General features: G+C 45.2%; 1 protein-coding gene across 1 annotated transcript in view; it reads right to left on the reverse strand.

The window, feature by feature from the left end:
• The window catches only part of LOC122374728, a 29246-nt gene extending 11832 nt beyond the window's left edge, over window positions 1–17414 (reverse strand). The window contains exons 1-4 of the mRNA XM_043353653.1: window positions 16326–17414; window positions 16172–16259; window positions 15488–15693; window positions 9225–9315 (exon numbers count right to left, since the gene is read on the reverse strand). Of these exons, the coding sequence (XP_043209588.1) occupies window positions 9225–9315; window positions 15488–15693; window positions 16172–16259; window positions 16326–17414 (1474 nt within the window). The remainder of the gene's footprint in view (window positions 1–9224; window positions 9316–15487; window positions 15694–16171; window positions 16260–16325) is intronic.
• Between the last annotated feature and the right edge of the window lie 10152 nt (window positions 17415–27566).

Below are 27566 nucleotides of genomic sequence, written 5' to 3' on the forward strand. Positions count from 1 at the left end.
GTTGAAGCAATATCATATAGAGTAGGGAATGGGCATTTGGGCAAAAGGCCTAATCTGATATACAACACAAACACAGCATATTGAGACATGCCTATTCTGCTTCAAAATGTGCTACAGCCTACAACTGAAGCTGAGTAAGCAGGAATAATGCAAAACATTGCCTTATCCCTCAAACTTGCATTCTCAAATATTGACTTTTTGTCGCATCCCTTTGACACTAAGCCACTTGATGATAAATTAATGCAGCATTAATGCAAGAAGCTAGTCACTTACAATAATGCATTCTTCATCTTATATCACACTGGCTGACATGTAAAGTAGAACACTTCTTGCAAAAGCAAAAGTAGTTCAAGTTCATGTAAGAAGAAACTGCTCTTCACTGAGCCACACATCTCTGAATATCGAAACAAAATAAGCGATCACAAAAATAAAAATACTTGCTATGATTTAACACAAATTCCACTGAAATTCACAAGCAAAAAGAAGTTGTAACCGAAGGTTTGTTGTCAATAGTTAAAACACTATTCTTTAGAATTGTGTTTTTCTATTGAAAAACAAATCTGAGTTCCCTGACAATTTGGCAAAAGATGTAATCCTTGGTAGAATGGAAAACACATTTCATGCTACCATTCTCGGTAGAATGGAACATGGTATCCGGCTTTGAGTCGATGATGTAAAAGTAAATCAATAATATGACGTCATTATCAGATAATTTGTCCTATTGAAGTGCATTAACCATAAGTTGTTTAATTCTACATAGTTCAATATGCATTGCAAAATATTATAGTTTTTGAAAAAAAATTAATTGTTAAGCAGACTGACTATTTATTATCTTAAACGTCATTTTTTGTCTCCTCTGATTGTCATGCGGGGGCCAGTGGGGGGCTATCTTTCCTTGGGTGACATTTATGACGCTCTCGCCGCATTTCATCATCTTTTGGTAACAGTTTATTTGGATAGGCTATCGGCATACTTTGTAGCATTGTATTCGATATTTCGGCACGGATATTTTTTGGGGGGAAGGGGTGGAATGGGATGATTTATGATAGGAAGTTCTAGGTAAGACTCTTGTGGTTCTTGGCACACCCTGATATTTGCAATTTTTCAGCCTCTTTTCTGTTAACTTTAAAGTGAGTCAAATCTATTTTTGGGTTTCCTCCTTTACTGCTTTGGTGTCTAGTGCTTCCCACAGGTCAATGATTGTGCATCATATTCATACATATTACCTGTGTTATCTAATGATGGACTTGCTGACAACAATGTCACCTATTGGCTATTGCCATTCATAAACACATTTTCAAATTTAGAGTTAAAAGTTGGCACAGTATAGGTAGGTATATATTTGACTCGGAGCTACCTGCTACATGCAATTATGTTTATGTTCAACCTGCACTATAATTATGAATGATGTGTGAACCACCTATCCCCTGCCAATTTTGATGACATATTTTGCAATTTGCTTGATAATGGAAATAAGTTTGAACTTAAAGTTATTTAAGAAATTTGTAATTTTCAACTAGTTTTCCGAATATGTCCAATGTGTTTGTCACTTGTCCGTCCGATTTCCGAATCGGAATTCGGAAATTTTCGGAATTCCAAAATTTTCGGTTCCGATTGACACCTCTAGTAGGGACAAGTCGGGACATCCGGAGCCTATCCCGACCGTCCCCAACCGCATCCCGGACGAATTGCTGGCTGGGTGTAGGCCTTATATGATGGATTGTGCACCGTTTTGACAGAGTTTATGACGAGAGGCGCCCATTGCGAAGTCCTGAAGTCTATGCTACTGAAAGCCCGATTTCAGGTGTTTGACCTGACCTTGACCCGACCTGTGACCTCAAAATTCAACTTTAAAGTACTCATCTGAAGCGTCTCGTCGCGTTCTTTCGTTTGCCGCCTCGTGCGTTTCGCTGCGCCTATTGGTTCTCGAGTTATCGGCTGGGGTCGTTTAACCCGCGCACCGACGGGGGGGGGGGGGGCGGATATCCGCCCCCCCCCTGAGGTTTTTCGCAAATAGCGGGAAAACCGCGGCGCGTAGCGCCGCGAAATTTTGTATGACTATTCCCTCATCAATTTTACACATGGTGTGCAAGTTTGAACCTCCTACCTTTCAAGGTCAGGTCACCAGGTCACTTTGAATGACCCAACCTCAAGTCACTTTTTTGCAACTTTGTCACCGTGCCAGAGCTACAGTAGATGTCGGAGGCCTTTGAAAGTCGCAGGATGTTATTAGGTCATTAGTAGCTACAATTTGTATATCTCGGAATTTTGATATCGGTGACCTAAGGTCAGGTCAATTTCGCGACCTCCCCATTATAAGTCAATGGGGGAAAATCAACTCCCTGTTTTTACCACTAAAACGGGTCGGAATGGCCCCATATACTATACATGACTTCATATACGATCAACCTTCACTACCTTGAGGTCTGTTTTGCTGTTGGGCAGCTGTGAGGTCATGTGACGTCATCAAAGGTCACCAAAGGTTTTTGGCCAATAACTCCGTACAGGAACAAGATACAGACGCGTGGATGGTCTCATTGTGTTCAGCTCGTCAAGACGCATCGAATGATATACATGATGACCTCGAGGTCACGTGACCTGAGGTCAACCTTTGACCTTGACCTTTCGAGGTCAACATATATATCATTCGATGCGGATTGACGAGAGGATCACGATGATGCCCTTAGTTTGTTCCTATCTTGACTAATTCGAAAGTTATTCGAGAAAAACTCTCTCCATATTTAGCGCCGCCATTTTGACTTTTTCGACCCCTGTGACGTCATCTTTGGCCTGACCTGAAAATGACCTTAGTAAAAATTGTAGATCTTGACCGTGCGTATCCGATACCGTTTACCGCTTGTCGCTATCTTGCTTCGTTCTCGAGATCTCAGGGGGGGGGGCGGTCATCCGCCCCCCCGTCGGTACTAAGTTGGCGCAGACCCCCGTCGGTGCGCGGGTTAACGCCCCCCCCCCCCCAGCAAACGGTGGGTGGCGAAATACCCCAGCAACTGCCGGGTTAATGCGTATGTTTGAAAGTATTTCGGTCATTTTTCACCTTAGAGCAATATTGGGGTCACCAGAGGTCATCAAAGGTCAAAATATGCCAATTGTCATTATATTTTTCAGAAAACATGCCGCTATCTCATGAACTATGGTAGCTAGAAAACGCATGGAAGAGCAATCGATAGCTTTTGAACTCTTCTTTTGAAAAGGTCATTATCAATATTGACCACAGGTCAACGGTTTAGCCTCCAGAGGGCAAAAACTCCAAAAATAGCTGTTTTTACGAAAAGTGTTTTTCGACAATTACTTTCGACTACAAAAAGCCACAACATTTCTATTGCCAGAATCGTGTTCCCCTCGCCGAGACGCGTCGAATGAACTATAATTTGACCTTGAAAGGTCAACTTGAAAATTTGACCTCAGGTCAAGGTCATGACCTTACCGGAAAAGGTCATGTTGCATAACAGTCGATGCGTCTCAACAAGACAAACACAATGAGACCATCCCCAGCGTTCTATCTCTTTCCAATCGCGAGTTATTGGCAAACAACTGTTTGTAGCCTCAAGTGACCTCGCACGGTTCGTCGGAAGGTCATCTCAGGCTCAAAAGAAACGGAATATACCATTCGAAAGCTGACGGTGAGCTGAATCCAAAAATGTAATTTTTATCAAAATCGATCGATGGCCTTTTTTGAAAATTGCGTTTTTGTAAAAACTTTATAATTTTTTATTCAACGGGCTGTCCCGGGCATTCTTGAAAATATAAGCATGTTTTTTTCGAGTTCCAGTGAAAGCTGAATGCCAAAAGAACAATATTTAGCGAAGCAATATTTCCTAACATTAATATGCGTCTCCCACAGCCGACATTAAGGCGCAATCACACAGCTCAGTGTCACGATGGACCAAAGTCGGCCACACAGACGCGTGAAATGACCCTTATCGACTCGCAGACCCGGCGCTCTCGGCCCGCCTGACCAGCCACGGAAAGAACGTTCGGCTCTCGTTCTACTAAATAAATGTCATATTTGTCAGTTTAACTGTCCACATCGCTATTAAAGTTATACAGGATACCTGTGAAGAAAATTCGTTGTTTTGCTCGATTTACAACATGCTTTAATTTACATTTTTCTTATACATGTTTTGTTCCATCCAGCTGCGCTCAGTGCCCGCGCAGGGGAAGTGAGCGGGGTTTCACTGTCAGAGGCTGTACTGGTGACAGCTGCTCGGCCGTGTGACCGGTCAAAGGTTTACCCTGCCCCGCCGGGCGCTATCCCCACTCCACCCGAGCTGAGGCCGGTGCAGCCGCTGACATTTCAGCGCGGCCAATTTTCCTTATATGGGCATGATACCAAGCTCAATTGAGCAAAGTAGACATGAACAAATGCAAATTAATGCATGATGTGAAGGTGACCGAGCAATGAATCTTCTGCTCATGTATCCTGAATAACTCAAGTACCGACTTGAATCGTTAAACAAACAAATATGACGCCCGTTTAGAAGAACGACAGCCGAAACTCCTTGCCGTGGCCGGTCAGGCGGGCCGAGAGCGCCGGGTCTGCGAGCCGATAAGGGTCATTTCACGCTTCTGTGTGGCCGACTTTGGTCCATCGTGACATTGAGCTGTGTAATTGCGCCTTATTGTCGGCTGTGGGAGACGCATATTAATGTTAGGAAATATTGCTTCGCTAAATATTGTTCTTTTGGCGTTCGGCTTTCACTGGAACTCAAAAATACATGCTTGTGTTTTTAAGAATGTCCGGGACAGCCCGTTGAATAAAAACTTATAAAGTTTTTACAAAAACGCGATTTTCAAAAAAGGCCATCGATCGATTTTGATAAATATTACATTTTTGGATTCAGCTCACCGTCAGCTTTCGAATGGTACATATCGTTTCTTTTGAGCCTGAGATGACCTTCCGACGAACCGTGCTCGGATGACCTGTCTAGAGGCTATCAGCAAAAATGACACCTTGGTCATCACGAGTGGACTAAATCATTGTGATTCTGAAATATTTGGACTGTTCCGATGCGTACACACGGATCTAGAGGCATTTTCATTTTTCTCCATTGACTTGCAATGGAAAGGTCACGCCACTGACCTCACCTTAGGTCACTGATATAAAAAATCCGAGATATACAAATTGTAGGCGCCCATAACAGCATGCAATCCACTAAGTTTGAAACCTTTCTGACAAACACTGTAGGCTGGACATGATTGGAAACTTTTTTTTAGGCTTGGTCAGTTAACTTGACCTGGTGACCTGACCTGACATGACCTGGGGTCAAAAATTTTACACATTATCCAAAATTGATGTACCAAAAGCTACCCCAGGCGGCGCGGCGCTTCGCGCCGCGGTTTTTTATTCACACGCAAAAAACGCGACAGGGTGGTAACATATGCCCCCCCCCCCACTGGGGCGAAGGTTAAGAATAGGTATAAAAGGTGTCGAATTAGAGGGCTACAAAACTGCTATTTCGGATTTTTGAACTTTTAGATTTTGACCCCCCAAAATCAAAAAAGTAATTTTCTTAATATAATAGGCAAGAAATCCAAAAAAGTTGTTTTCTGAATTTCGAAAAAAACGGAAAATATGTGATAGTCCCTACCGCCTTCTATCCACATACCAAATTTGATATTGATTCCTCTTTTTTGGCAAAGTTATAGCGAAAAAAGAACTGTTCAAAGTTGATGACGTCAAATTTTGTCGTCGTCGTTTCATTTTACTCAGTTCACGCTTCACAATGACAATGACTTGTTGGCCACTGGTTATTCAACAATGGATTTGGGAAAAAGTAATTTCAACACTTTATTCCAATCCTCATTCCATCTTATGATCGATCAATCACGTTGGACGACAAAAATTCTTCTCGGTCGATCTATGTATTGTTATCTAGAGAGCCATTTATATTCTTAATGTGGACATGGATTACACAACTTTAAGTCGGACAGCGGGCAGTATGCAAACTGCCCAAGCTTTTGGGCGGTATGCATACTGCCCAAGGGGTCGGGTAGTATGCATACTACCCGGGCGGTATGCATACTGCCCGGGCTGTTGGGTAGTATGCATACTGCCCGGGTAGTTTGCATACTGCCCAAGTTAGCATATGACCCGTAACAATATATGTTACGGGTCATATGCTAACTTGGGCAGTATGCAAACTACCCGGGCAGTATGCATACTACCCAACAGCCCGGGCAGTATGCATACCGCCCGGGTAGTTTGCATACTACCCGACCCCTTGGGCAGTATGCATACCGCCCAAAAGCTTGGGCAGTTTGCATACTGCCCGCTTTCCGACTTAAAGTCGTGTAATCCATGTCCACATTAAGAATATAAATGGCTCTCTAGATAACAATAGATCGACCGAGAAGAATTTTTGTCGTCAAACGTGATTGATCGATCGTAGGATGGAATGAGGATTGGAATAAAGTGTTGAAATTACTTTTTCCCAAATCCATTGTTGAATAACCAGTGGCCAACAAGTCATTGTCATTGTGAAGCGTGAACTGAGTAAAATGAAACGACGACGACAAAATTTGACGTCATCAATTTTGAACAGTTCTTTTTTCGCTATAGGTAACTTTGCCCAAAAAAAGAGGAATCAATCTCAAATTTGGTATGTGGATAGAAGGCCGTAGGGGCTATCACATATTTTCCGTTTTTTTTTTCGAAATAAGAAAAAACTTTTTGGTTTTTTGCCTATCATATTCAAAAAATTACTTTTTTGATTTGGGGGGGGGGGGTCAAAATCTAAAAATTTTAAAAATCCGAAATAGCAGTTTTGTGGACCTCTAATTCGACACCTTTTATAAATATTCTTAAACATTTTCTGTGTCTATAAAGCTGTAGGCCTGACAGCTCTTCCCGCGAAACCTTTTTTGGGTCGAAAATGGCAGAAATGACGTCACTCCGACGTCATTAGCGGCCAACCTATCATAGCCTTTGGAAAATGTTTGGTCACAATGTGTAAACGCTATACGATCCCGGGAGGGTACTGAAAGTTTGGTGGCAATCGGCGCAGCGGAATTCTGGAGATATATCGAAAAAAAAAACTCAGGGGGACAACAAATGCCCCCCCCCCACCACCCGGAAGGTTAAAACGTTTGTCATTCACATATACTCGTATACGCGAGTTATTGCATTAACAAGCCTCACGAAGTGTAGTCAACATACTGCCCGAGTAAACATCTTGCCCGTGAGAAGAAAGGTGGGTGGTATGCATACTACCCGGGAGGTATGCATACTGCCCGGGCGGTATGCATACTGCCCAAGGGGTCGGGTAGTATGCATACTACCCGGGCGGTATGCATACTGCCCGGGCTGTTGGGTAGTATGCATACTGCCCGGGCAGTTTGCATACTGCCCAAGTTAGCATATGACCCGTAACATATATATATGCGGAGAGTGAAGTGATGAATGCTCATAAATGCATCCCCACTTTTGGATACAAGTGCGGCTGTGCGACGTAAGCAGCTTATTGTTTGGAAGGGTCAAACTGTCCAGTCCGGAACGTCGCACAGTAATTTTCAGTTACTGTAAAACTTTCCAACCACTCATGACGCTTCTTCGTGTCGGGTCGCGGCCGGCCGGCCGCGGACCATTTTCAGAAGTGGTGGGCAGACCGTGCGTCGAGTACTTGCTTTCTCGCGCGGCGGTACTGGGGTTCACTAGCATTGTTTAAAATATTTTCATTTGCCATGAACTTGAAAGTATACACTGTAATTAACGATCATTTGTCAATTATTACAAGTTCTTCAAAAATTTTCTTTGAAAGCAAATGATTTCATTTCACTCAAGAATTGTCTTGTCCACCACTACAACCGCCACCCAGCCGCCATCCATTGGAAGAGGTAGGCTCTGCGGCACAAAGTGTCGTTTTAAACTGGACTGGGAACCAATGTGTGATGACATTTCGAGCTAAATTTATGCTCATTGTGTACCTAGAAGCATTGGGAACAACGCTCTGACTGTACATTTTTAGATTTTTGCCTCTAAATGAAAATATTTACAATCAAGTACTTTGCGAGTGCAGTTTAGAAGCTCCCGTAATGTTAAAGTCCTATCTCCTACAAGTATGTAAATACTGCTCTAGGGAACCAACAGTTCGTATCGTACTAGCTGTAAATTATATCCATGTTGTTCCCAGTACTTTGCTGAACACTGTGGTGAGTGTACATTTTTCGTTTTTTTGCTTTACAAGCGTACAATTCGTCTGGTTTTACACCACTTCATTCGCCTCCATAGCCCGGTAACGGCGCCGCGTGGCGCGGCCGGCCGGCGCCCGCTGTAGTTCCAAACACTGCCCGATAGATGGCAGGCGCAGAAGTGGTCCCAGCCGTCCCGGTACGTGACTTAGCCATGGAACGGACCTTAGGACGCCTGTATAGAAATGCAGAGCCGAAGCTGACCGTGTTCCGTGCACGTGCTGTTAGTTAGTGCGCGCACTCACGCAACTAAATGCGGAACTGGCTCCGCTGTTTTAAGAAACACCTTGCGTGTTTATGTAATGGATGTTATGTGGAGATAAGTTTCCGACAAGTTCGCAGCCCAAATTGATATACTGATAACCACTGATGCAGGTTTATATAGAGCACAAGAAACGATTGGACCAATTGTAGGTACCCTTCATTTCCTTGGCTTTCGATTGTTCGCTGCGCTCAGCCAGAGGGATTAGAAAATAATATCCTATTCAGACGCAGGGCTCGGACCACATTATTGTAGAATATTAATGACACGCCTCAGGCTGTCTTGGATGCGCGAAACTTTGGCGGAAGTTTATCTCGGTCATAACTTGTTAGCACCGCATCAAGGACCTAATTGCACCTGTAGTTGATTTATTCAACAGCAGCGCCTAGCTACTTGAAAATTCCTCACTCGTATAATCGGTATTGCAGGTGACAATAAAAGTGACACTGCGTGGAGAATGGCGGGACAAAGTTGGCACCGACAGTACGTACGTTTGATTTATCGCAACGGAGTCAGTTGAAGTCACCAGAGTCACATGAATCTCCAGAGTCCTCGGACTGCGAAAATATCTGAGAGTCCCGGAGATGAAGCCCGAGTCACCAGTGTCACAGGAGTCCCCGGAGATTCAAAGAAGTCCAACGACACACCATTCACAAGTCCCCGGCCCATGAGCCGCGCGTGTATAACGAGTGTGGAAGCCCACGTTCCAAACGAAGCCGGCCGGTTGGCGTGACCGAGCACCATAAACGCTCACCTTTGATGGCGTACAGCGAGCCCAGAGGCATCACGAAGACGCCCACAATGAGGTCAGCCGCCGCCAGGCTCATGATGAACATGTTGGACACCTGGAACAGAGAGAAGATGCAGTCAACTCAAGGATCGACGACTCGCCACAGTCCCTGCTCTGACCTGAGGGTGACTGATCTCAGGGAAGGAGGCGGACAGCCGGCCGGAGGGAGCGCGCTGAGCGGAGGGTATGCACTGTGCTGGTCGGTATGGCACAGTCATTCGCACCATGTCCGGCTGGTTTTGCAGGCTGGCCGAGACTCTGGAAACCGCGCGGTGTTGACGGTGTGTGCTGTTATTGCTGAATGATGCTGTAAAGCGTGTGTGATTGTGCATGCATGAAAAGAGAGATTTAACTGACATAAAGGATAGTTTCTGAAACAAATCCTGAACGTTTGCAGGTCTCTTCCAACACGTATGTACCTATTTAGGTACTTGATTTACTGTACATACTAGGTAGCTACTGTATGCAAGTGCTTATCGTCGACAGAGTGGCGATTTTAAAGCGAGTCAGCAAGTTAGCAGCAGCGCTTCAAGTAGCTGGTATTCAGCTCGTAAATCCGGCTCCGAGCTGGTGAGGGCGATGGATTCCCAGAGCACAGTCCTCAGTGCTGATTGCCGTTCCGCTTGACCCTGACAAATTGTCGGCCCGCGGTCAATAGTGCAATATAGATGGTGCGGCCGTAAAGTATTGGCACGACTAACAGACAATTAGCATTGAATGCGGCGTGTCGTCGCGTCCCACCGTCAGTGTTTTGAGCTGCATGATTGCTGATTACCTGGAGCCGGTGAATGTCATTATTTACGACTGTATGCACCCCATCAGGTGTGCACTTACCGTACCCAGGTGGCGCAAAAATATTTATTTACGATTTTAACATGCTATGAGTATCGCATACACAATTTATGGCTGGGAAACTTAATCACGAGGGCGGCGAGCTCTTTTGATGTTGACAAAATGACTCGCTGCAAGAGCTCAAGACCAATATTCAAAGGCCATGTTTTTAATGTTGAAACATTCTTGTGAAAACCAAAATACAAAACATTTAGTTTCAATTATTCTTATAAAAACTTCTGACAACCGAAAGTTGTTGGTAGGTTTACATAAGTTTAAATGGACCGTGATTATTCTCCCTGCTATAAATTTCCAATAAACTTGATTTCTTGTCTGTTTTTCACCAGGCATTACGTAGTTGATCGTTGATTCAAACGTAATTTGACGAACTTTTAGGCTGGAAAGTAGGTACTATTGCATTATAATATATGTCATTCGTTTAAGTCCAGGGATTTCAAGCAATACCCACTTTTGATATAATCAGTAAGAAAATATGAGCCACAGGATGGCCACTGGATATTTCTCACCAGCATTTACCAACAATTTATCAATACCATACACGTGTTGTCTTATCATTGACATGAACTGAATGTGTTGTAAAAGCAATGCCTTACCATCATATCGATTCAGTAACATGTGCACATACGTTTTTCTTATTTAGGTACACTCGAACGACTGACACAGCCAAGTAGTTTTCTTCCATGCTGGACCGTTTTCAGCAGACGACCTTGCACCATAGGTCACAAAAGGTCAGTCACAGCCGAATACAAGGTTCTTTTTTTTTTCCATACATCATCATTTATTACGACAAACCACATTTTACATGATCTCATGTCACAAACGCACGACGTTCCAGCGCCCTCAAAAAGCTCCTGGCCCCTGTCTTTCGCTCACTCCGCACCAAACTAGCCAACATAATATAAACATCCATAACAAAATAGCATTTGCCTACGAGCTGACCTCATGGCCCCATACCGGACTGGACACCGGACCGATTCCTTCTACGCACCGGTCTCTCTCGCACGCGCTCTCTGACTGACCACATACTCTTTAACCACAACGAAACAGTGACAAAAGCATGGATATGACAAATCATAAACCCAGAGATGAAGATCTAAACAACATAGTTAGCAGAAACACTGACACAATCGTCCGTAGTGCGTGGCGGCGACGGCGGCGCCGCCGGCGGCGGCAGCTGCCCGGCCGACCAGACGACGGGCGCGGCGGCGGCAGCGTACACGGGACCTTCATGCGGTCACCTGTTTAATCAAATATCGGGACTGCATGCCCTGCCCCGCCCAACAAACCGACGAAGCTCGCTGCACATGGCTGTAGTAGGTATTCCAATTTTATTTTGTGTTTCTGCGATATGTGTAGTGTGCTGACTTTTGATTATTAGTCACCGATGATTTTCCTAGTTTGTTGAGTTTTGGTTTCTTTGTCGGTCACCCATATTTATGAGTGACCCCCACTTCTTTTTGAAGTAGTCTTGCTTGCCGGTATGTTCAGCTGCTTTGCTTTCTACTTCAAGTTCTTGTTTTATTTTGTTGTGTAAGTGAATAATATTTGGTGAGATCTCTTTCATACGTGCTGAATAAATGACTAGCTTTGCTAATGTTATTATGCATGTTTCTCTTGCGCTTATGTCTTTGGGAAAAAACCACAGTTTAGGATCTAAGCTTAAGTTGATGTTGTATTTGTCCAATATGTCCGATTTCACCGCGTTGATAAACTGCTTTATTATCGGACAGTACCAGAACAGATGAGCTAGTGTTTCCGGCTCCATGTTACAAAAAGTACAACTTTCACTAGCTTTTATTTTTATTATATTTAAATATTTATTTGTAGCGAGGATACGATTAACGAGCTTATAATGGAAAATCTTTATGCGTGTTGACTTTGTGGCGTTATTAACCTCAAGGCAGCTATGTTCGTCATAGCATCCAACATCTCTTATCCATTTCTGTTTTTGTCTTTCGTCAGATTCTCTTAGCTCTATCTTTCTATGTTGTACTAATTTAGTGTAGGCTAAACGAGAGAAATTAGCCTCGTTCATTACCAAATTCATTCTGAATGGAATCGTCGGTTGACATATTTTGTCCATTACTTCTGATTTCATGGAGCTGGGTAAACTTCGAATCAAGCTGGTATAACAGAGAATGGTCATCTTTATGTGATACGCTCTCTGTAAGCTCTCTTTTGTGTGCAACCGCCCCGTATTTTCGTCAATCAAGTCGCCCAGAAATCGTAAACCTTTTGTTTGCCAACTTTTTATGATGGAGCATGTAAATTTTGTATAGTCTGAAAACCATATGTTTTCAGACATTATTTCTGGCGTATCTAGTCGGTATATGCTAGTGAAATATGCAAATGCGCCCAATACATCTCTCCAGAACGGGTTGCTCGCTTTACTACTTATTTTTTTCAGATATTTACTTCCATATGAAAAAATATCTTGTATGTTTGTTACCTCTAAAGCAAAGATGTTAACCCATGGAGCTCGACTACTTACTAATCTTTTGAGCCATGTGAGTTTCATGCTCATTATGAACGCTTGGATGTCAACCATCTTTAAACCTCCGTCTTTATAGCTTTGGGATAATTTGGCACGCTTGATACGGTCGTTCTTACCTGCCCATACGAATGAGTACAATAAATTATTGAGACGTTTCAAGTTAATCTGTGTTGGGTTAGGCAGGGCTGTGAATAAATGCACAAATTTTGCTATGAATAAAGACTTCACTACCGTGATCCTTCCGAGAATAGTTAAGTTTCTTCTACGCCACTGTGCCATTTCTTTTTGCAATTGCAATAGCTTTGGCTCCAAGTTGACACTAGTTATATTGGTACTTTGGTTATTAAAAACAATACCCAATATTTTCATATCACTGACGCATTTAACACCATGGATGTCTTCCATATTCTCTTGAAACGGCCCTATTGGGAGACACGTTGTTTTGTCTATGTTAATGTATAACCCAGATGCTTCGGAGAAGATTTTTAATTCATTCAAGGCTTCTTTCACACACCTTGCGTCCTCGAGAAATAATACGGTGTCGTCGGCGTACTGCGAAATTCGTATTTCGACATGATTTGTTAGCGTGATGCCCCTCAACTGTTTGGATTCCTTAATTTTTATTGCCAATATATTGACCGCCAAATTAAATAAATAACCGGAGCTTGGGTCTCCCTGTCGAATTCCGGAATTAAGCGTTATCTTATCCCCTAAGTAGCCGTTTAGTAAAATTCGTGAGAAGTTTTCGCCATTGAGATATAAGAGATTAACAGTCTCTCTGAAAACCGGACCAAAGTTATATTTTTCTAAGACTCTGTCTATGAATTGCCAAGGTATAGAATCGAATGCCGCCTCAAAATCGACAGACATAATTAATCCTGGACTTTCGTTTTCCAACAGCTTACTAATGACGTCAAATACTAAACGTGTATTTTCTCCAATAAAACGGCCTCTGATATATGCCGTCTGGCAGGGATCGATCAATTTATCTATTACTTTTTGAAATCTGACTGCAATAGCTGTTGATATGATCTTGAAATCTACATTTAATAATGTTATCGGCCGCCATCCTTTTAAACTATTGGGCGATTTTCCAGCTTTGGGGATCATAGTGATGATACCCTCTCGATGAGTCGAAGGCATCTTACCTTGCTCGTAAGAGAAAATTAGAGTTCTATACAAAAACGGTCCCAATTTGTCCCAAAATTTTCTGAAGAAACACGCTGTATATCCGTTCGAGCCGGGTGACTTTCCTTTCTTCATTTTGCGCAAAGCGTCTGTCAGTTCATCAAACGTTATGGGTTTATCTAGCAGTGCGTTTTCATGTGCACTTAGTGAATTTGACGAAGTCATTGTGAGGTAGCTGGTCATTGATGGCAGCAATATGTGCGGTTTATTATATTTCTTCGACATGTCTCGAGTAAATTCGTTTAGTATTGCGGATGTCTTTGATACTTTTTTGCCCTGAATTGCAAGAGATGTTACAGTTTTTTTCATGGCATTTCTCTTTTCAAGTCCAAGAAAATACTTTGTCGATTTTTCGCCCTCTTCGTGCCACTTTGTTTTTGATCGGACGATCAGGCCATTAATAGTGGGTTTTCTCATTTCCTCAAGCTCCTCCTTAAGTGTTTTCAAGCGAATATAATTCTCTTCCGATCTTGCTATTGTTAACCTAGCAGCTGCGTCTGTAATCTTGTCAGATAACTCTTTCTCTTTTTCTCTGATTCGTCTCGTCTTTCTTTTAGAATATTTGACGGTTTCGCCCCGGATCATTAACAGTAGGGTTTCATAGAATAAATTATCATCGACCTTGAACTGTATATCCTTATAGTTCATCCCATCTGAAATAAATGTCTGTGTGTATAATGGGACGGCATATTGCTGTATAGTATTCTTAATGCATTCTTCTACCGTCTTAACATAGTCTTCATCATCCAGTAGGGACTCGTTGAACTTCCACAGTCCCGGTCCTCGTGATTCACCTAGGACCAACCAGACTGAAACTTGACTATGATCTGTGCGATAGCCCGGAAAAATTTTCACGTCATGACATAAACTAACTAAATGTTGACTAACAAAGAACATGTCTAGCCTGGCACCTTTGTCGTAGGCTGGTGTGTGCCAGGTATATTGTTTATCTCCGGGGTTATGAATTCTCCAAATGTCAACAAGATTATGTTTCTCACAAGCTGAGAGGAATTCTCTTCTAGCGTTAACGTTATTTTCCTGGACATAGCCGTAGCAATCGATGTCAACATTCAGAACGAAATTGAAGTCTCCACCAATGATTGTGTGGTCACAGTCCACACTGTCTAGGATATCACCTATACGTTCATAAAAGCTTGGACTATCGCGATTCGGCCCGTATACACTGCCTATAAGAAATGTTTCTGTTCCGATTTTACATTCTAGAAAGACATAATTTCCTTCACTGTTGGTAAATGTATTCATTACATCATGTTGAATTCTTTTATTGATGAGTATTGAAGTTCCTCTACTGTTATATTTATAAAAGGAATGATATGCTTTTCCCTTCCATAAACTGTTAAATGCACTTACTTTTTCGGTTGTTAAGTGTGTATCTTGAAGTAACACAATGTCACTGTTTTTACTTCTTATGTAATGCATCACATCTCTACGTTTATGTTGAGCGCCTAGGCCTCGCGCATTACATGAAATTATATTAATTTTAGCTATCTTTACTTACTAACTGAAAGAAAGAGAGAAGAAAGAAAGAGAAAGAAATAGGGGATGTTTTAACTGCTGTGTCCGTGTCGCTTGCGGTGGATTTGTTAACTAGAGTACCAGTAGCGCTGCCACTGCATGTAGAGACAAATTCAGTAACATCTAGGGTTAATTTATAAACTGTTCTACTGCTTACCAAAGTCTCAAAAGGATGCGGGAGGATCGAAATGCAGCGAGCTTCGCCGGCCGCAGGCAGCACCGGTGACTGCGCAGTTCGACAAGGAGTTACTAGCTGGTGTTTCTCCGCCGCCGCCGCGCACCGCCCAGAAGCCGAAGCAGATGCCGCCACCGGCCACGCCGCCGACACTACCAGCAGCCCGGCGAAAGTGCAGCCCACCACAACTATCCTGAGGACAAATGAAATGCAAGGGACAGAGCGGAACCAAACATACTTTACACAATAGAATGAGCGCATCAATGTAGAAAGAACTGTTAAAGTATGACAAATGTAAAATGGATCGTGATTAGACATGAGACACCAAAAACAAAGACAAACCAAACAAACTAAGCAAAACCTAACCATCAACAAAGGTTAAAAAAAGGAAACATGGAGCCTGCGACAATACCCACAAACTCCTCCTCTTCGTTCCTCGCAAGGCTGAACACAAACTCGGAATCAGAATATGTTAACATCAGTCCAAGCGGGAACTAAACACTTACACATTACAGTTATAGCAATGATTAATGCAAACTTATGCCCATCATGAAAACACGCTAAAACTTTACAGGTACAGTACAAAACAGGTAACAGCTACAATTATACGTTTAAAGGTAACTAAAGGGTGGACACATGCAGCTGTTGGGGATCGGAGTTCCTTGCCTGGTGTGGTGTGGTAGCGAGGTAGCCGGCAAGGGTCGCCGACTCGCCACCGCTCGTGCCGTCCGTCGTCCGCGGCAGCTGCCGGTCTCTAGCGTTCGAGTACGCCGAAGCCCAGCTCTCGCACTCGCTGCAGTGTGTCCACTCTCTTTCCCACGCCATGCTTCTGTTCCTTGAAGAACACGTAGCCACCGCGGGAATACACTGTGTATATCTTCTGCTCTCGCTTGGCGGCCAGCAGGGACCTGAAGATCCGGCTTCTAAGCTTGGTTAGCGACTCGTTTACATAGAGTTCCTTTCCGCGTAGCTCCATACGGCGACCCATCACGCGGTCACGAATGCTCCCCTCGCCCGAACGCACGAAGCGCACAATCACACGATTGTTCGGGCCAGGCAGGCGGTGGGCGCGGTCGATATCGCTGGCGGTGACCTCCAGTCCCGGCAGACACTGGTTCAGGGTGCTGATGACGAGACCGTTGATGTCCTCTCGCTCTTCCCACTCGCCGGCTCGCCCCGCAGCCCGCCCCCCGGCACCGCGGCCCGCCGACTGACCCGGTCCGCCGCTGTTCGGGCGATCAGCTGACTCTGACGTCACGGTCGGAGAACCCCGACCTGTGTCAGCCAGCGCGATCGGCCGAGGGTCGACCGCCGCAGGCGCTGTCTGGTTCGGCAGGGGCGGCTCCAGGCGGGGCGCGCGGCGGGCCGCCATGGCGGCGCCGGAGAGGATGATGCAGGGGAGTCTTGAATTAATCTCAGCCTCCTCTACCCGGGTCTCCAGCGTCGACACCACCGAGCGAGACCGGTCGAGCTCCTCGCTTAGCTGGTCAATAACGCCATCTCTCTCTTCCACGTGCCGCTCCAACTCTTTCACGCGACCGTTGAGCTTTTCGATCTCCGCCGATAACGACGTGCGGAACTCGTGGAGTTCTCTGGAGAATGCGGCCATTAGTCGTTCCTCCAGCCCGTCGATGGCGACGTCCAGTTGCTCTCTGAAGCCTCTGTTGCCGCCGAGTGTCGACGGGCTGCGGCCCGGCTCGCCGTTCCGCTCTCTGGCCCCGCGCTTGCAGGCGGGTGCAACGTCTCCAGACTCTGATCGGTCCCGCTTCTGTCCTTCACCGGCGGGGTCGCTGTAGTTGCGCACCAACTCACTGACGGATCGCTGATCGCAACTGGTGTCGGACGGGTGACCACCCGTCACACTGTCACTGTCCTCGCCTGTACACTGCGACGCGGCTCGGCGCGGCATGGCAGACGCGCGTGTCTGCAGCGCGTTGGCAAAAATCGAAGGCACTAATGTCGCAGGCTCCACGTAAGTCTGAGGCTCACACTTTCATGTGTTCACTGTGGAGCCAACAAAAAGCCACCGGCACAGCAAACGAGGAGTGCGTGGTCACGCTCGGGGACTCCGCACTCTGCGTGGCTCAGCGGAGCAGCGCGCGCACGCGTCCTGACCCGCCCGCTGTCACCGGCCGACTGGTTATATACAAGGTTCCATATACAAGGTTCCTTCACTTCTTAAGCCCTTTCGTCAACACAGATTGCTTGACCTGAATGGAGATACAGTTTCATATGTATTTACGCATATATTTATAGGGTGCACAACATTGCACGCAGCCATTGCCTTTGGTGACGGGCGTAAACGGCGCAAGAAGTGTTATTTACCTATCTTGCTATACCTGCCATGCTATTGCCATGCTTAAATCAACTTCGCTGAATGACTCGGCTAATGCTATTGTCATTCGAGGTAGAAATACTGGATTTTTTAACGTGAAGTACTTACGTCCACATCTTGGCCTTGACTTTGGTAAATTTAACCCTCGCCCTTGTAGGGGGGGGGGGGTTGGTGCACCCCCCCCCCCACCTGAGGTTTTTCTTAGCTACACGCCGAACCGTTTCAGATAGCCTGCTCAAATTTTCAGTACCCTTTGGGGCATCCTTTGCGCAACTTTTGATAATTTTTTTGTCAAGGTCATGTCAGGTCACGGAGTTATGACGTCACAAAGGGAACAACCTCCGGCCAGATTTACGCTAAATCGGAGATTGCTTCACATTGGTATAAATGCCGACTGACCTGACGCACTGATGGATTGTTTTAGAATCACAACTGGCTGAATTGACATTGACACAATGTCCGTTGACATTTTGAAGGTCACTAAAGGTCAAGGTCAGGTCAGTGACCTCGGTTGACCTGTAATGACTTCTTGCACTTGTATGCCTTTTCGGGGTATTTTGATGCCCTGAATTCGAATTTGCTATCCATTTCAGGCATCATCCGTTGTTTCTTGTAGTTCATTTTGGGTCAGGGTCAGGTCAGTGACGTCACACGCCTGACGTGACCCAATGCACAAATGACCTTGCAGACTTCCGATGCTCCCAACGCATCATTTTTAGAGTTATGACATCGAAATACACACCAAACGATAGAGAATTGATCAAGGATCACGATAGTGAAGGTTTCAAGTCGATATCTCTTACCGTTTTGCCGCAATCGGCGCGGAAATCTGAAAAAGTTAGATTTTTTCGAAAATTTGACCTTTGACCGGTCATAAGTAGGTCAAATGTTGACCTAGGACCACAAAATATACCACCAATCGCGAGATCTCGTTGCGAGCAATCCGTTGGTCTTTTCCGCTAAGCTCTACGACGCTTCGTTTTCAAACGCCAGGGGGGGTCGCACCACCCCCCCCTGCATGGGCGAAGGTGGCAAAACACCGTTTACGGGCGAGGGTTAAATCAAACAAACACTTGCCTTATCATCTAACATAATAGCTCGAATAGGAATAGTTCTGAGGAGAAATAATGCAAAAACGATTGAAAAAATCGTTTAATGTGCTGAATCTGTTTAAAAAGATAACTTAACCCGCGCCCCGTAGGGCTACCGACGGACCCTACCACCCGTAGGGGGGGGGGGGGCGTTTCGGCCCCCCTAAGATCTCGGAAAGTTACCGGCCGATTTTCAAAATTCAAACGGCGTTCGATAGCCCCACCCGGGAACTACCTTGTGACCAAATTTCATTGACCTAGGTCAAACCGATGACGTCACAGGTCAGGTCAAAGGTCAGATTTTCACCGTTCACAGGCATTTCAAGAAATGTGTTGTGAAATCGAGTTAATTGGTAATTTATTGAAAACCATTGATGGTACATTGTTCGTCAAACACATACTTTGCTATCTGAGGTCACTGATACCAGGTCAGGTCACAGCGAGGTCAGGTCACCGGGGTCACAATATGAAAGTGTCGTGTGATACATGTTTTATGGTCCATTTTACATGACAAATGTGATTACGTGGGTTAGGCAGCCTTTGGGGCCAGCCTAGGTCACGTTTTGGTGAAGGTCAGGTCAAGGTCAGGTCAAATAAGGTCAAATTTCAAAGTTGATATTTTTGCATAAAATGGGTATCGATTCGATGCAGCTTGTCATGGGGAGTCTAATGGTGGTCTTTGTTTTGCTCTACGAGGTCTAGAACTGCCAAAAATTGAGTTTGAAAATTTGACGTCATCAATTTTGAACAGTTTTTTCGCTATAACTTGGCCAAAAAACGAGGTATCGATCTGAAATTCGGTATGTAGATAGAAGACGGTAGGTACTATCACATATATTCCGGTTTTTTTGAAACTCAAAAAACTTTTTGGAATTTTTGGCTAATATATCCAAAAAAATGTTTTTTTGATTTTTGGGGTTCAAAACTCAAAAATTTCAAAAATCCGAGATAGCAGTTTTGTAGCCCTGTCAATTCTACACCCTTTATGTCTTGATCATTTTTCTGTATCTTCAAAGCTGTAGGCCTGACAGGTCTTCTCGCGAAGGTCTTTTTTCGGTCGAAAATGACAGAACATGACGTCATTCTGACGTCATTTGTGGCCAACCTATCATAGCCTCTGGGAAAATTTTTGGTCACAATGTGTAAAATTGATGCCCGGAGGGGTCCTGAAAGTTTGGTGGCGATATCTGAAGCGGTTTAGGAGATATCGACCGAAAAGGACAGGGGGGCCGTTTCGGCCCCCCCCTACGGGGCGCGGGTTAATCTGTGTCTTCTCAGACGTAATGGCCGATCGACCTTCGTTCGGAATGTTTTATGCAGCAGTTGCGATGATCAAACGAGTTATGGTTTGGCTGCATTCAGCTGTAGCTAATTTTGAATGCAGGTTTAAAAATGCCGGAGTTACGTTGATTATTTTTCTGACAAGTGCCTATGACTTTTCCTTATATCATTATCCGTAATTTCCTGCCTTCCACCTTTGCAGCCATGCCCAAGGTATGATTGCATTCAATGATTGTAGGCATAGAAAATTGACGACTCTTTGTATGTCGGTTCCTCGTCCTGCAAATCGCCGCGGCCTGCCAAGACCAGCCCCTCGCGGAACGGTCTGGGTCACTCGCAACGGGTCGGCCACGATTGCAGTCTCCCCGTCCCATATATGGAGCACACACTCATACAAACACACACGCTAAGCGGATTGAATGTCCGCTCTGTTTGCAGGCCGCCCTGTTTACTTAGCTCATGTGTGTTATAGAGCTGAAAGGCGTGTCTCGGCCGCTGCAACTGACAACATGCATTTGCCTGCAGGTACGCAGTAAATCAATCTTCATCTACATTAGAGCGCGAGTGCTGCAGGTTAACGTGACTTTGCCACGCACCGGTCAGCGGGGGTCAGCCGGCCGCTCAGTGCCAGGAAACTGGGCACCACACGGCGCACCGGCGCGGTCGCCGGCCGGCGGGCCGGTGTCAGCGCCGCCACGGCCCCGGGTATGGGGTCATTTGTCAGAGGGCCGGCGCGGCCGCTCGCCCCGTGACTGCACGATATCCACCTCGGTGGACCGCCCGTCCGCCCGCCGGCCTCCGCAGTGGTGCCGACCGGCGTCCGTGGGGAGCAGTCCGGCCGGGCCGCCCCGCGTTCTGCCCGGGGCGATATGCCCACGGGGCGGGGGCGGGGGCGGCGACGGACGCTATCACCTCTGGCCGGCCTCTCTGGCGGCCGACCGGCCGGGCCCGGTCAGCGCCGGTCACGTTCCAGCACGGACACTGCGCCGCTGCCGGCCGTACCGTTTGTCAAAGAGCCGGCTCCGGCGCCGGCCGAGGCCATTCAGAATTCGCAGCGCGCGCTCCCAGGCGCCTGGCAAGCATGCAGACGCTCGGTGGGTGCGAGTATTTAAATTCATGGTCCTTGCGTTCATATAATTAAATAAATGATAAATAAAATCAAATTCACTCCTTGCCATAACCGTTTTCAAGACTAACAAAGACTTCTAACAAATGCACCTTATTTAACCAAATGTGAACCAAATCTCTTTTACAATAAATATCTTGGTATCATGACCTTGTTTCACTGTTTTAGTCGAAAATGATGTCTGAAAATTTGAAAAATGGTGTGTATACTATTAGCATCTATGCTGTCCAAACTGATAACTGATAACGGGGCGGCCGAAATACACTGAACTTAATTTGACTAAATCTACACCACATCTGCACCTCGTGTGCACCTAATGTGTACCAGATGATGTGAAAGCGGCTACTGGGGCATTCCACGTCAAGTGAGACAAAAAATGACCATTTTGAACCTCACCTCCTCCAATTTTTGCGAAAGTTTGTGAAACTACTCATCTATATGTGAAAAGAAAGGAGACATGTTTTTGTCAAGATATGACGTCACGTTTCCGAGATACACGTCATCAAACATTGACTTAGGCAAGGCACATTATCATCTTTAAAGCGTCATAACCATTGAAGTTTTAGACATATCACCATGAGACAAAGTGTGAAATGGAGGGAATAGATCAGGCTTTAATTTGAGGATAACAATATTGACATAATTAGCTAATTAATGAACTAAAATAAAATTCAAAAAATAAATTTTGATTTTCTGAAAAATGGGTACCCTTCGATTTTGCTGATTTTTACATATTTCATCCTCCCATACATTAGCTACATCATATAAAAAATCCAGAATGGGCCGACGTCTACGTAACTGTCTTTTGGACTTCGTAATGTCTGGCACTCGCGAGTTTCGTTTTAGCAACCAAGGAGAGGCGCTACCCGGAGATGCTTCTTTCTGCCCCAAACCAAAGCAAACCTAGCCTGACCTGACGTGACCTGACCTAATCTAACATGCGTAAATATGTACAGCCCTCACGGCAGTTGCCGATTGGCCAAATGCTACTTACATAGATACGAACATTAGCCCTCACGACATTTGCCGGCTGGCCAGATGCTACTTAAAAAACGAATGCGTGTTTAAACACTTGAGGCTAACCGGCCACTAGCCAGCCACCTTTAGATTACGAGGTGGGTACACTCGGCACACTAACTACTAAGCCACGGAGATAGCTGGTCATCGCGGAGATGTAAGCCAGTTTTTTTTTAATGATGCAATTGGGCATTCTCCGGGCAGCGCCTCTCTTTGGTTGCAAAAAGGAAATACGCCTGACTCTCCCAGCGCTAGGGGAGAAAGGCCCGGTTTAGCCAAAAAAGGTATAAAAAAAACGGAATTTGAATTGTGGGTGGGGCGGTGGGGAACTTTATCGTGTGCCAATTTCATGGCCCTAGATCAATATCTTCAAGATCAAATGAGGTTAATCGTGATGAAATTTGCTATGGTGACTATTTTGCGTTTATACGCCCATAGCTCTAAGAGTTACTGGTCGATTTTCCTGTTTCTTCCTTTATACGACATTTGTAGTGTTATGAGAATCTTTAGATAATCTAACCATAAATTTGGCAGTTAGTGGCCTGCTAAGAGTAAGATGTCGCCGGCAAAGGCGCGGGCATCGGCCGACGCGGGAAACGTTTCAGTCACAGATTGTGTTTGCACCCTAATAATTCAATTTTTACCAGTTGGTTTTCGTATTTATTTGACCATTAGTTTGCCTGTACATTTTTAAGCCTTCACACAAAATTTGACACGAATCGATCATAATCAGCGGTAAGAAGCGCAGTGCAAAGATGGAACCGTCCGGCGCCGGCACAGTCTACCATTCAGGCGGCAACGGCCGACGCCGGCCGCCGCGCCGCTCCGGCAAGATGTTTGACTTTATACCGCTATTACTAGAAAAGTTGTGGACCGATTTACCTATTGCTTGCACAGGAGGATTCGCAATTCAATTCTGGACAGATGCTAAAAGTTTAACGTTAATATAATAGTTATGGCGTGAGTTATTGGCGAAAAACAGGTGGGGCTGGCGAAATCCACCCCTTCCATCGCCCGTGCTACGTTGCACTACTTGTTGCTATATCATCCAAAGTTATCGTTGGCCCACTCTAATTTTCTCAGCACGTATGCCTTACGTGTGGTGGAAGATAATGTCCAAATTTGAGCAAAATTGAAGGGTACCCATTTTTCACAAATTAGATTTTAAGAAATTAATTCAAAATAAAATAAATTCAAAATCACCAAAAAATGTTAAAATTACCAAATTTAACTAGCATAACTCCTCGTGTTCACGTTTCCGTTTGTTTGAAATTAATAGCTTAAAAAATGTTGAAGCTATAGATCTTTCAAGATTGCAATACACGTCCAATTCTGCTAAAAAAGCAGAAGTTTAGCGGCTTGTATCTCTGTAGCCCGAGGGCATATGACAAAATCCTTTGACCCTCAGAGGTTTCACCCAATAGCCAACAAGTATACCAAGTTTGAACAAAATCGCCGAGGTGGCCGATTTTGGCTGTCCCGGTTGACATGGAATGCCCCTACTACAGGGTGACACAAAAAAACGGTCATCACCAAAATTCGAATAACTTCGGAAGTTTTATTCAGATCATCACCAAACTTCGGCCACTTTAGGTCACACCTATGTAGCAGACATCCACCAAGTTTCAAGTCTTCAATACGAATACTTTTAGTACAGTGTGTGTTTTACGGACGCTCCACAATGTGCTCCAGGTGAGCGCCCCGGCGCTGCAGGGCGTAGGCACACCTGCATCCGGCGGGCAAAGTTGTCGATAACCCGATAAGAATAACGTTTCAGGGGTAGCACACCCCCTGAGCACTGTCTCCAGAGGCCATTGCACTCTGTAAAGTGCACAGCCATCGGGTTATCGACAACTTTGCCCGCCGGATGCAAGTGTGCCTACGCCCTGCAGCGCCGTGGCGCTCACCTGGAGCACATTGTGGAGCGTCAGTAAAACACACACTGTACTAAAAGTATTCGTAGTGAAGACTTGAAACTTGGTGGATGTATGCTACATAGGTGTGACCTTAAGTGGCCGAAGTTTGGTGATGATTTGAATAAAACTTCCGAAGTTATTCGAAATTTGGTGATGACCATTTTTTTGTGTCACCCTGTATCTCTTTCTTTATCTCTCTCTCTCTTTCTTTCTCTCTCTCTTTCTCTCTTTCTCTCTCTCTCTCTCTCTCTCTCTCTCTCTCTCTCTCTCTCTCTCTCTCTCTCTCTCTCTCTCTCTCTCTCTCTCTCTCTTCCTCTATGTTTGCACTTGTGTTTGTAGGCTTCAATATCGTTGCACTTGTTTGTGTATGCGTTGACAGTGTTAGGAATAGAAGTTAGGTACACTAATAAACATTTCAGTACTATCCATGAAGCTGCATGGAGACTCAGACCTGTCAAAAGTCTCTCCAAGAATCAATTTTCAAATAGCATTTGAACAGGTTCTCGACGTAACCATCAAACAATTAACGTCTGACTATTTTTGGAGATAAGCTGGCTGCGAAATGAGACAATCGCGTGTTTAGTCTGGCAAGTTGCCACAGGAAATTTAAGTTCCGGGGTCGCACAGTCACAAATTTAAACGGCCTGACACCGAAGTCACTGTGGCACTAACTCAAAACCACTGCGCTATTCAGTTTGCGCCTCACAGGCCGTTGGCTCATTAGACCACGGGTCATTAGCTGAACGATTCAGGAGTAACTGGCAGATAATTCACGATCCACCGATTTAAGAATTCACGAGTTATTGGCTTAATGACCCACAACGCTAATAACATGTGTCATTGCCAGTTTCTTGTACTACCCATATCAACTTCGAAGTCAATTTCGAATTCACAAAACTTAAGCATGCCGACATATATGCCATAGAAATCTTAATATTATCCATCTTTCTGCCCACTTCGAATTCATATTGAAAATAGTCCTAAAGAGAGAAAAAGCTATTTCGATATCCTCTCTTCCACACGATATGCGACGAAACATCATCATTATTCATAGCACATATTCTCTGCCGGTGCTCAACTATGGCTATATGGAAGCGTTATTCAAAACTGTGAGCCTATTGCTATGCGACCATAATGTTCATGCATACTTAACCGAGCGTTTCTGGATGTGGAAAAACACTAAGTTCTTAACGGAAAAGACACCAAGACGGTAAAAGTTACTGCCACATATTTTTTGCAGGGTTTCAAATCAAATAAGGCTTTCTTATGGTACCACCAGCCAGCATGACCCGAACCACGGACGTTATAGTTACATTGTCATCAAGTTATCGCTTCAATCAGCGAGTGACAGGCGGCGCAAGAGTCCACAGCCGACCCTACAATTACCTCGCTATTCCTGTCGCGTCCGATGAGGTTTCTTTCAGAGAGCGGCCGGCAGACAGCGCGCTGGCGGCGAATGACAGCCATCGATCAGGGCACGTCCCTGCCGACATTGCTCGGCGCCGCGGCCACGGCCGCGCTGCCGGGGGTGCACGGCCGGCACCCGGCAGACACGGCCGCGGCGGCCGGCCAGCCCCGCGCGCCGTGACCGGCGCTCCACGGCTAAAGCAAACCGAGCCGGTGCCTTAGGGTCGTCAGTCTGCCGCGGCATGTGCCAACCATGCGCCTTTATTGACCCCGCCCGCGGGCCGCGTCCATTACGGTAATTGTGCAGTTTGCGGGCGGCAGACACCATGCTCCGCCGGCCAGGCCGCCCGACAGGTGCACAGAATGGGTCGGCCACAAACTCAATGGACACAGAAATGGCCAGCATGAAAGGACGGAATGAAACAGACACAGACGGAATGAGACGGACAGGAGTGAAAAGGACCGAGTGAAACAGGCACGGGAAAATACACGGAGAACGAAACGGACAGGGAGGGAAGAGGAACTAACTGAAACGGAGCCGATGGAACGGATAACGAAATGGAGCAGCTATAGGGATATACACACCCCAGCCCAAACACAAACAGGAAGGCGATCCGAATTATGTTGAGCTAGCAATACATTTACGAAGAATCTCAGGAATGACAATGGTCCTCGCTATAAGCATGAAAATATGCAACTGAGGCATTGCAATAGTTTTTTTTTTCTCACCAAAATCGCACTGGTAGGTCAGTAGTCTGCAGTCAGAAGAGGTTTGATAGCCACTTTGCACTGGACTAATTTGCACTGTTGGACCTTAAGACAGTCTTTAAATTTTCCTCCGATTTCGTCTAGCCACGTTGAGCAAATCTATGAGCATATCCATCATCCATGAAACCGAAGGCCAAATGAGTAACAAAGTTGTGGCGGAATGGAGTGGCACAGACGGGGCCAAATTGAAAACTGAGAACACTTAAAGGGACCCTCCCACCTTCAAAAAAGTTAATGAATTGGCATAAAAGTGATGTCCCTTGGTTTGGAAAGACAAAAAATGAATATCTACCAAATTTCACCGAAAAAATATTCACTGGTTTTCAAGATATTAGGTTTTTACTTTTGTTTACTTTTTGGGATCTTCGCTGTTCCTAGCGACTTATTTGGAAGCAATAATTTGGCACCCTCGAAGTGCGGCAGACGTTGCGCGCAAAGCAGTGTATACCACCACGTGCTAACGATGGTTTTAGTCTAAATTTAAAAATAGTTAGATCTCCGCTGACGTCACAAATTCTAAGCGGGCCCCTTAGAATCCGAAAACTGCAAGTTTGAAATTCCATATCTCTGAATTAAAGCATTTTTCGATGTTGTGAGTGCCCAAACCCGGTATTTGCAGGCCACGGCCACCAATTTGGCTATCTCAACTCAAAACTAATGCTAAGGTGGGATGGTCACTTTAATGAAAAAGTGAGTCAACTGACAAAGGGCGACTCTATGTCTTAGAGTACCAAGAAACAATTTCCCATTCAGAGAACAAGTAGGTACAGTGTTCATAGAAAGCCAATAACACTGACATTTCATGCCTAGCTTCAGAGCAAAAAGAAAACAAAGTTCTCCGAAATGTTGAATTGCACATGAGGCTGAGGACGAATGTTCAACAAACAGGTAGTTAAAGAAATAAGAAGTGAGGAAAAATGATTGAATGACAATTATCAGCTAGAATGGAGGTTGCGATCCGGTTAGCTAGCACCTGTTTGCACCGCACACGGCCTCGTCAATGACTAATAGTGACCCCACCTGCTGCAGAGATCGATTGCAAAACATACAGAAGTGCATCCTGCAGCGGTGTCATTGTTCGACTCCGCTAACAAATGTCAATGAAACATGGAACGGCCAG

Source organism: Amphibalanus amphitrite, unplaced genomic scaffold (assembly GCF_019059575.1).
Source record: "Amphibalanus amphitrite isolate SeventyFive unplaced genomic scaffold, NRLGWU_Aamphi_draft 001703F_arrow, whole genome shotgun sequence".
Lineage (NCBI taxonomy): Eukaryota > Metazoa > Arthropoda > Thecostraca > Balanomorpha > Balanidae > Amphibalanus > Amphibalanus amphitrite.